Source organism: Sycon ciliatum, chromosome 12 (genome assembly GCF_964019385.1).
Source record: "Sycon ciliatum chromosome 12, ocSycCili1.1, whole genome shotgun sequence".
NCBI classification, from domain to species: Eukaryota; Metazoa; Porifera; class Calcarea; order Leucosolenida; family Sycettidae; genus Sycon; species Sycon ciliatum.
Genome location: NC_088654.1, coordinates 17,377,002 through 17,388,422, shown reverse-complemented (window position 1 = coordinate 17,388,422; position 11,421 = coordinate 17,377,002). Strand labels below are relative to the sequence as shown.

General features: G+C 50.1%; 1 protein-coding gene across 1 annotated transcript; it reads left to right on the top strand.

Annotated features, from left to right (window-relative positions):
- The first annotated feature begins 4,868 nt into the window (after positions 1 to 4,868).
- Positions 4,869 to 10,932, top strand: LOC135828560 (mucin-2-like). The gene is made up of 2 exons (XM_065340996.1): positions 4,869 to 5,226; positions 7,099 to 10,932. Exon 2 carries the CDS (start codon positions 9,111 to 9,113, stop codon positions 10,650 to 10,652), a length of 1,542 nt encoding a protein of 513 aa, XP_065197068.1. The 5' UTR covers positions 4,869 to 5,226; positions 7,099 to 9,110; the 3' UTR covers positions 10,653 to 10,932.
- The last annotated feature ends 489 nt before the right edge of the window (positions 10,933 to 11,421 follow it).

Below are 11,421 nucleotides of genomic sequence, written 5' to 3'. Positions count from 1 at the left end.
ATCGGTGCGATCACGGACCTGCTCCCAACATCGGGCAACCCGGTCACTCCGCAGTGCAGCACCTGTCACCGGAGTTTCAAGTCCAGCAGCGGCTTGGCCAGACACAAGTGTGACCGCACGAAACGAAGGACAGTGTCGGAAAGGGCCGACTTCCCGTTTGAGTGCCCTTGCCAAAGGAAGTTCCGACTACGTCACCATCTAGTACGCCATCAGAAGTGCTGCTCCTCAGCCTCTTCCACCCCTCTTCCCTGACGGGGACCGTGTAACCAAGAGTTCATAACCCCATGGGGGTTATGAACTCTTGGTGTAACCTACCGGTATCAACTATCAAGGCAACGTGTATCAAGGTCAAGGTGTGTGTGTGCGTGTGTTTGTGTCCCATATGGTGCAGTGGTATGTGCAGCGATTTCTAATCGATCGGTTGCAAGTTCATTTCCCGACGATTATGGTCACTCACGCCTTTCTTCTCTTTCTCAGACTAAGTCTTCCTGACTTTTCTTTCATTCTCCTGGGTTATGAGTATCAAGGTCAAGGTGTGTGTGTGCGTGTGTGTGTGTCCCATATGGTGCAGTGGTATGTGCAGCGATTTCTAATCGATAGGTTGCAGGTTCGTTTCCCGACGATCATGGTCACTCACGTCTTTCTTCTCTTTCTCCGACTCTTCCTGACTTTTCTTTCATTCTCCTGGGTGGTTACCAACAGCCAGTGCATGCCGAGTATGTGGTGTGATGTATGTGCGGGGAAAAAAAGTAGGGATTCACTGGCCAGAAAAAGCCACTTCATAGCTGTGTGGCCACTGTGGTGTGACCAGGCTGAATAGTGGCGGTCAATTCTTCAGCCTTGCAAGCTGCTGGATGGTGCAATCCTTGCACAAGTTGCTATGGCTTCTGCTGTTGCATCGCTATCATCGCCTCCGGCGATGGGCGTCCAATGGTGTGTGTGTGTGTGTGTGTTCAACTTCATAGGTTTCATTCAGATACAGATCCGCTATCGTTGTTACACGAGACAGAGGTGCTGGCACACGATGATGATGTCGATGAGAAATTCCTCAGCAGCTGAAAGTAAACATAACAATATGATAATAAGGCCAAACTAAGAAGGTGTGTGGTTCGACTAACATGGACATTTTTTTTGCGGGCGGGCGGATTTTTTTTTTAAATATATTTTTTAGTACATGTAAATACACTGTATACATGTATACGCGTATCGAGTAGACTCTACTACCAGCACAAGGCAGCAGTCGTACCACTCACTGCACTGCACTGCAGTACAACTACAAGTCAAGTCCAAAAGGAGCCGCCTGCGTCCGCAGACTCACGCCGCACAGCACGTAGACGTGGACGTGTTCAGTCCACGTACGTCAGTCACACGACAGCCCGCCGAAAAAAAGTTACGGTCGGGCTGAAATTGTACGGTCGGTCGGGTGAGTCGAACCACACACCTTCTTTAGTTTGGCCTAATTATTATTATTAGTTTGGGGGCCTGCTTTGTGTTGAAATGCCAACTTTTGTGATTAGATCAGAGAGGTGCTCGGTAGCTGGTATACTCGTAGCAAGTAGGTAGATGGACAGGCCCCAGTTTAGGGACGTCCGTATCTGGGGTAGGCGCCGGCGGATTCTGCTCGAAAAGCAGTGAAATAATTGGCAGAACCATACAAACCTTATGGCGGGCAATACCTCGAATTCTGCTCCATTTCTTTATCCACATACCAAACATGCATGAAACTTTAAAATACCAGAAAAGTACCGAGTTCTGCCAATTTTCTGCCGGCATTATCCGCCGGTGCCTAAATTCTGGGGAGTCCCCTCCACCAAGACGATCACCGTGAATCAGATGAAAAAGCAAATGTACATTCATGGACTACAATTTGTAGCGAGGGTATTATTATACCGGTAACTTACATTGTACAAGGCCCTCCCCCGGGGGTTATAATAATAATACGGTACATGTCGGCGGAGCTCAATGGGCCCCACCACCACACTCCATCATTCACCCCAGTGTCTGGAGATATGTGGATTTTGTAGAAAAAAAAAAGAAAAAAAAAACATGTACTCTTGTTTGTAGTGCTCTACTAGCCTTGGAAGAAGCCGTCAAGGCGTGCACTATCCGTTTTGATTCTTTTGAAGCAGATACTGTAAATATACAAATTTTCGCAGATGCAGCGCCTAACGGCGAGTGTGAGGTGGTAAGTCTCACAACCAATGCCCGACAAGGGAGCTAACCTCGTTAGCTGCATCCATGTTACCCTCACTCCGAGCAGTGAGTACCCAGTTGACCGTGGGTGTCGGCGCAGTTCACAGCATGTAAAGTGGTAGTAAAATCAGTAACACCCTGTAAATCGAGGTGTCGCTAACAGGCAAATGGAACTGCGCATGCGTGGTACCAGTGGGGATCACGTGCAGACCGGCGTCTTTGATGTACATGTACATGTACATGATTGTACTAAAATAATAATAGTTACCTGTACTGCACCAAGACTAGTACTAAAATAAGGAGTGCTCAATAGGGAGCTGATTTTAGGCCTTGGCGGATAATGCCGGCAGAAAAATTGGCAGAATTCGGTACTTTTTCTGGTAAGTTTCATGCATGTTTGGTATGTGGATAAAGAAATGGAGCAGAATTCGAGGAATTGTCCGCCATAAGGTTTGTATGGTTCTGCCAATTTCGGTGCAAAAAAAGCAGAATCTGCCACCTTTTCGAGCATTATCCGCCAAGGCCTAGCGCCTGATTTAGCACCATCACGCCTTCACGGTACCAGCGGTCAGAATGATACTGATACAAAATACATACGTATGTATTAGTTACTAGTACTTGAAATACTAGTACTACTACTAGTCATTTTGAAACGCCAAGGAATTTCTGTCACAAAGTGAGTATGGAGTACGGCCTGCGGTTTGCAGTGGACGACCGCAAGTACTTGCGGTCTTGTTAGATTGTTCAGTGGGGAATCCTGTGATGGTACATCTTGTGTCGTTTTGGGCATGCCTTGATCGAGTGCGTAGTGGCGTGTGGGTGTCCTGCTGGCTGCGACATGATTGTGTGGGTGGGGGTGTAGTAGAGGTCCTCCAACTGCATGACTAGTGTAGTACGTGTCATGTGCATCACGTAGTGCCAGTGGTGAAGGTCTACGGACGACGTTCCGGAAAAGTGTATAAATACCGGTGCTGTAGTACCTCAGCAGACAGTGCTAGTGGGCGCAGAATCCTAGCACACGTAGACCATGCGGTACACGCTGGCCGCTCCAAAACAGAACTGGTATTTTCAACTATTTTGTATAGGTTCGCCTTGACTTCACGGCCGGAAGTGGACCGAGGTTGTGGACCAAGGAGGACTGCATTTTGTTCCTTTGCCTTTGCAAATAACTCGGTACTGGGAACATTGACCTGGACTAGCCGGCCACGCATTGGAGAGCTACAGTAACACCCACCGACACGTGTATGATAATACTGTGTGTATGTGTGCAGTTTCACTCACTCGGCCCATCGGTTGATAAAAGAAAAACGCCGCATACATGTCCGACTACTACCTGTACAACGCGCAGCACCACTGCACTGGCCACCAGTAGGCAGTACTGGTCCTCAGCAAAGCACTCTTGTCAAGTCTTGACCACAACTAACTATAACTTTTTGTAGTTGAGGTACAGTCATGGTACTTGTCTCGCTGACTGCGGCTGAGTCGCATGCTGATTGCTGACTGATACCGTCTATCATGAATCATGTAATGCAGCTGTATCACTTCGGCCAAGTCACGGGCCCAGTCGACAGTCGCTAGTCGGCGAAACCCGGGTTTCCCCCCGACCAGTCTGGCATCGCGGAAATGCCTGCCTGATAGTGATAACTGACCGTACTACCCACGCACAACCACTTCGAAGAACAGTACATGACTGCACGTAGTGTGCCGTAGTTACAGGTAGGAGAAGGACTAGGAGAAGGAGATCTGCGTAACATGACCTTTGCTGTAGTGTAGCCTGTACTGTACTGTCTGTAGTGTAGGCAGTGGAGTAGTGAAGGGAGGAGTGCATGCACCATGTCTGGACGCGCCGCGCACCTATTTTCCACGTCTGTCTCCTCCTACACTGGCTACAGAGCCTCGTGGCATGTTGAAAAAGAGAGAGAGAAAGGCTGTGATATCTTTGAAGAGAGTCACCAGTCGACATGGAGCTCTGAGCAGGGAATAAACTGTGTTGAAAGGATCCTTGGCTAGCACATGTAGTACATGTACTAGCCAAGGATCCAATTCCCCAGAATCCCCACCCCGTACTACCAGTGAAGAACGGAACTCACCAGATTACAGTACTTCGTCGGAAGAGGACTTCAGTGCAGAGCTCGCGCTGTCCGACCCGGAGCCTAGTACTAGTAGTACTGTAGCTGCTAGCTCAAAACACCCACACAAATATGTCGATTGCGTCGACGTGCATATGCCGCGGTCTTGTCGCTCACCCACGCTGCACGCTACCCAACTGCTAGTAAACTGTCAGCATTACTAGTACTTGCTGTACATCGAGCGTGCAGTCGTGCAGCGGTGTTGCACGTGTAAGGCTGTATCTTTTCCACCCACCTCACCGCAAACCCACGCAACCGGGATTCGGACACAAGTGTTGTTGCTCGCCACTGACTGTACTTTTTCCTGCAGCTGAGAGTGAGAGTCATATGCCACGGGATGGCATGCACTGCTTGCACACCTGACTTTGCTAGCGCTGAGAACCGCAACAAGCCACTGACACTGGCCTCTTGACTGCTACTGCAGGTCTTGATGCCAATGCTGGCTTGTCAAGCGTCAGTGCGTCTCGCCCACCACTCCAATCAGCACCACTCACAAGCACATCCCACGCACAGCTTTCTGGCTGCTCTGCGTGAGTGAAAAGGCCAGGTGAAGAGCGCAGGGGCTCAGTTCCCAAGTGTCTCTGGTCCGGAACGTTTTGGAAATGAGTGTTCCTCGACCGTTGCTGTTTGTTGCTTATGACGAAAGCCTAATGATGGGTGGAGAAGGAAAGGAACTTCATGCCTTGCCGAAGACGTGACGAAAGTAGGGAAGATGAAAGCTTCTACGATACCTTGAAGGGGAAATGAACGAGCGTGTACGCTGCGTTGAATGGGACTACAGAGTATCTACTTTTGAAGCAGATGAGCGATACCGTTGGAGTGGAGTGAGCGGCCTAGCGGGGCAGAATGGCTCTTTGAACGCACCAGATCTGCAGATCTGACATCCGTAGAGTCCAGGACAGAGGTAAGACATGTCCAGCGACTGGTGTGGTGCCTGTGCTGGTGTAACGGATTACTGCTTAGGACGTGCCGAACATCATGAGTATGCTTGATACATGTACTGATATGCACTCCTCACTCCTCACTTCTGCCATTTGAACATACTTTGCTATTCTTTGGCTGCGGAACAACTACTGGTATGACTAGTATTGTAGTCTATCCTAGCCGAGAACCCGATACTTGGCCTTTCACTCTGACTCACACTACGGTATTTTGCTCGTGATAGATATTGAGCGACACAACGTCTTTCAACCACGATCTATCCGCGTGTAGGGCGTACTAGCGTCGATGCGTTTCTCATAGGGTTTATGATCTGCTGCTCACTAGTGGAAACTATAATGTAGGCACCGGATGTGCCCGACTGAACTCCTTATTTACAGGCAGGCATGGAGTCGAGACAATCCGTGGAAGAACTACGCGCCTGTTGGCAGATTCATGGCACTGTAGTGTACTCCAGGTCTCCTGTTCTGTGATTGCCCGTTTAAGAGGCTTAAAAACAAGACTCCAGGTCTCCTACAACTACATGCACGGACAAGAGTAGATAATCTCCGGGAGGTTATGTACTCTTGCTACTACATTTTACAATAACAGCAGTGTTATCAGCAGCTAGATAATAATTATTACATGACATTGTATGATTTTGTGCAGTACAGGCATCTTGCCTTGCTTCTTTGGCATGTAGAATGCATGGTAGCAGCTATTTTGTCCTCATTTTTCAGCCACCCAGGTGACGTCTTATTGGCCCATGTCTTATTGAGCTGAGTTTGGCCATGTACTGGCACAGCACATACATTATAGCTGTAGATAGTCATTTTGTACGGCTTGTGGATCAGTCAAGGTGATGCAATCAGTCTGGTAATATCACATATCTTCAGTGTTCTTAGTGATCACATAACATATCACTTACAGGTACATCTACTGACTGTATAAGGTTCACACCACACTGCCTGCGTTGCAGGTACACACATCCTAAATTGCTGGAGCATTGTACTGAAATATTGTGGAGATAACTCTGAGTCGGTTGGACCATTTCAGTGTGTGAAATTGCAATTGTCAAGACGGATGTGTTGTTGATAATTACCTAAGGAAATATCCGTGCACCTTGAATACTTCTGAAGCTCTCTGTATGTCTACTCTCCTTGAAACTAGTTTTCAAGATACTTAGAATCCTCCAGAACATGTAACATGAAAAATTGGTTGACAGTGGTTTTCTAATATGCTACTTTACCAAAATATCTCGTGATCAACAGGCATCAATTAAAAATGCACTATTTCAATGTTGAAATGATTGTATACGATCGACGTCCGCCGCCAAGGTACCTTGTTCCTGGCAGTGATCCTCATTCTGCGGTGAAAATACTGACAAGGACACCTCCGCATGCAGTTTGGCTCCTAGTAGTAATACACATGTATCAAGCAGTTGACTGAAGCACTAGCATTCGCAGCAAGTCCAAAACTCAGAGAGTAATAAGGACGGAAAAGCTTCCACCAGCCCAGCTATACTCTGGAATCCTTATGGCTGCAAGAAAGTGAGCATCATAAATGTAGTTATCCGCCACAATTGAACATACATGAATGATGAAGGATCTTGCTGCGACCATCACCATAAACATGCATAGAAAGGGATGTGCATTATGGATTGCTAAAGACAGACGTTGCTAACGTAGTTCACGTAGGAGAGGGAAGATGAGAAGAAGTCGTGAAGGAGAAAACAAAATTCTTCCTTAGGCTTCGCTTTCACATACCGTTTCGCATCTAAGCTACTTTCATCATCATAAATATCTCATCATTCTCTCTCTCTCTCTCTCTCTCTCTCTCTCTTTCTCTCTCACCATAGGCCACACATGAATCTGGTTGACAGGGCAAAAGGAAGAACACCAAGAGGAAAGTGCAGACCCATGGAGAGGCAGGGATCGAAGTGTGTCCACCCAGCGACGTGTCTGCTTTATACTGGCAGAGTGCAAGCGTCCAACTCTCCACGAAGCCCTGGCCGCGGACAAACTCTGCTGTATTCCTCTAGGCGCGTCAGCTAGGGTACCATGCCGTTCTTGCTTTGTGGTGGTAAAGAAATGAATGAACTTTTTGCGTGGAACCTCAGTTTTGTAGCTCCACTGAATTCGTGGCATCTGAAGAACTTTGCAGCTGCTGCCGAGTGCAAGAAGGGCCTGGCAGCGCCTCCAATAGTCTGTTTCATGTGCAGTGCATGATAGGAGGATCATATTGGACAGCTTACTATCTTTGCTGCTCCGTCTGTGGACCGCGTTGGGCTGTTTATGTTACAATGTTCTAAGTTCGTAATGTTTGCGGAGCGATGAAATTGTTATGCAGCGTGTGGACATGGACAGTGAACGACGTTGTTTAGATAGCGGAGGACATTGCTTGGCGCCAGGATTATGACTTTCCCCTCACGTATTACGCAGCACCTGCGTGGTTTCGATCTATAGGTGATATTCTGTAGTTTTTTATCTGTATGGCGTCGCGTCCACCCCATCCTACCCTACCCACTGCAATCCGTATTTGCGTCTATCAATCTCACCATTATAGCCAGCTGTTGTGCAGTGCTCCCACCAGTTCAAGTATTAGTTCATGCATGATTATTGCCCATTGGAGCGCTACATGTACATGTAGCAGCTGTAATGTATGCCAATGCGCCTTCTTTGTGGCTTGATTCTCTGCCGGTGCTGCATTTGGCCATACGGTACCGTTTTCAGGACAGTATGGCTAGCATGGCTGGCGTCTCTTAGTGTGTGTGTGTGTGTGCATGTGGGCGGTGGGTGTCCTCCTAGTGTGGATATCAAGTCCGTGTGTCCCCTTGCAGCTTCACTCTCTTGCTGTCTTGCCATGTGTATGTGTATATCGACCACAGTCACTATACTGTGTAGCCCTAGACTCTGGTTTTCGCGTGGTGCTGATGTTCTTTTGTCGGCATACCTTAGAATCGCGCACACCACAGCTGTTGAGCGTCGTGGGCGACAGTAGATCGATTCGACCATTTTGAGTCGACCGGCTGCATGTACGGAGGGCAAGCGCATGAAAAAATCTGAGTTTTCGGACCGCAGGATTTTGACTGGCGCGTGGGCATGGGCGACTGTGAAATGAGCATCTACTCTGGCTAGCTCAGTTGTCGCCCCAGCCCACGCAGCCACAGCCCAACACATATCATGTACATGAAGGGTCTTCTGTCCTAGTGTTGGCTTCACTTGCACACTTTCCAGTCGTCCCGGAATGCTTGATGGTCTGACATACAGTAGTTACTGCTAGTACAGTATCCGTGTGTCCGTAGAATGGATACCCCACGCACACCCAAGTAGTGCCAGTCCCGCTCACCCACGCACATACTTGCCATGGGCACATGATACATGTGCCAGCTCGCTGTGCTGAGTGATCACGGGATCTGCTTGTTCACGTACTTGACTGCGACTGTGAGAGGGCATGACCACCATACCGAGTACTGGGAACACGATGTGCATGTACATACAGGAAAGACAGTAGGAGCAATCATACTGCATACCCACGCACTGCAGAATCTGAACAGGGAATTATGCATGCCACGCGTACTCACCACGCACACACTTGGCTTGGATAGCCTGCATGCTGCATGCGTGCATGTCGATCGGGGGGCTAGGCTCGGATCGGAGTCGACGTCGAGGTCGAACTGGGTCACCAGCCCACGGGTTATAAGTTCACTGTTTGCACCAGAGAGGAATCATAACAGTCCACGAGACGATCAACAACACTTCAGTGAAAACACCTCTCTCTCTAGCTCTCTCGAGTCCAGTCTCTTGAGCTCGCTGCACGCACACTCACTGCTGTATAGTTCCCGTGTGTACCACACTCCGTGACGTCAGAATGGATTTGCTTCTCCAACAATCTTGCAGTGCTGGTGCCGATGCACTCTCCTGTGCCATGCCCACCATCGCCTCTGTCGGCGTAGCGTCGTCACCGCTGAGCGAGCAAGTCTCACCAGCTGCCGCCTCCGCCGAGCCGGCCATCACTTACAAGCCCATCCTGGACGAGAAGCGCTGCACTGCCAACAGGCGTGAGCGCGACCGGGTCGAAGCCCTGCGCAAGGCCTTCACAGCGCTGCGCGGTGTCACGCCCAAGGACGTAGCCGAGCCGGAGCTGACGCGCATTGACGTGGTGCGACGCGCGTCCGAGTATATCGACTATCTGTCCGGTCTCTTGAGCGTGAGTGACAACAGCGCGAACGAGCCCGAACTTTGCCAGGAGGAACTCGACCTTGATGAGCTGCGCTCGTCGTTCATTTGCCACAAAGTCGAGGAGAACACCACGCAGATCCTGCCTGAGAAGCGAGTGATCTGCAACGCCCGCGCCAGAGATCGCAGCAGACGCACGAAGCACGCGTTCGACTCGCTCAAGACCCTGGTGCCCATTCACCCGTCGGAGCCGGAACTGTCGCGCATGGACATCCTGCGTCGTGCCGGTCAGTACATTGCCGTCATGAGCAAGATGCTGCAGGAGGCCGAGGACAAAGAGGTCGCCTCTGTCGGCGCCGTCACGTGCGACCTGGACTCGTCACCCACGTCCGGCATCGCCTCGGCTCAGCTCAGCGTGGGTTGCAATGGCGAGGGAAGTGATGACGCCGCCACAACTCGCACAAGCGACAGCAGCATTCACTCTCGACCATCACCTCTCACTGTGGACTTGCAGTGTAGCAATACGTCCTTGCCCGCAGAGACGGTGGATAGCGATTACGGCACAATGTCGCCGCCAGCCTCGGCCAACAGCGAGTGTTCATTCACATTTCCCAGCGTTCGCGACTCAACCATCACCACAGCCAGCTGCAGCACCACATCAACATCGTGTGTGCAAGCGTCCTATGCCTCACCCATTCAGTCGCAACTGGCACGGCCTACCCATCCGGATACCACCTGGTCGTCGGACATGATGCAGTCGAATGCTACTGGTTGCCTGCGCGCTCGCAGAACCCGCCAGCTATCCAGATCGGCAGCACAACCCTACCCGGCTATGACTCGCGCCTTTGGCTCGCCCAGTCCTCTGGTTCCGGGCAGTGCAGACCTGTCCAGTCTCCGTTCCACTGCCAGCCCTCGACCAGTGACTCCGCTCACTCCCGTTACACCACTAACTCGCATCTACTTCAACCTGGTAGCGACCAACCAGCTGGCGTGGTCTCCAAGACTCGCAAGTCGAGTTCTGGGCAACGCCATCCAGCCGCCATCACCGCTGGCACCCGCTGCAAGCTGCTTCGTCGACCGCTCGCAGCAGCACATGAGCGCATCGGAGCTGGACAGGATCCTGGAAGGCAACAGTCCCTCACCAACGGCCAGCGTACTGCAGTGCGTCGGTACACCCACAGCATGGTCGTCGCAGCGACTTCCAGGTCAAAACTCCAACACCTTCTTCTGCTGAATCCGAACTCTCAGAACTATCATAACTTTCATCTTGAATTTGACTTATCTCAATACTCCTAGGTATAGACCTGTCTCTTGTCAAGTACGATTCGTTTCGCAGCGCTTGCTTTTCGTCAAACCCAACCTTGAGCATCCGAGATTATTATCCTATCCCGAGTCGTGTCCACAGAATACGTCTCCCTCACACCTCCAGCTATACACTATCATGCATTACTATTGAAAGTTCTGCCGATCGGACTCAGCGCAGATATCACTGCCTGACCGTACGGAAACCTAAACTTTGTGCGAGCAATGCTGTGGGTGATTTGTTGAAACTGGGGCTTCTCCTCTGAATTAAAGGAGTCGTACCCAAGGCATGTTGTGCAGAAAGCCATTGGTTGGCATGTTTGAGTCGAAGGGCATGGTTTCTGTTCGTGCAGGAACGTGGCGCCGGGGTTTGGGAACACGCATGGATCCCGAACATACGCTTGTTTAAACTGGCGATGGGAACAGTATTTCAGTGCAACCGTCCCAGAGACAGGCATGTCCGGGCGCGTGTGCCTCCATGGCCTAACCCAGAGAACAAAAATAATCATCATAGTATTATGCACATCACACATCATGGTGCATACAGTGGGGCTGTTCGAGCAACATAATAATTATTATTATCCTAGCCTAACATCCCGGCCTAACATCCCGCCGCTCAGGAGCTGCATCAGCGCAATCATCGCCTGGATTGGGAAGAACTCAGTTTAACGAAGTCTCACGTGAACCATGAATTTGTGTTA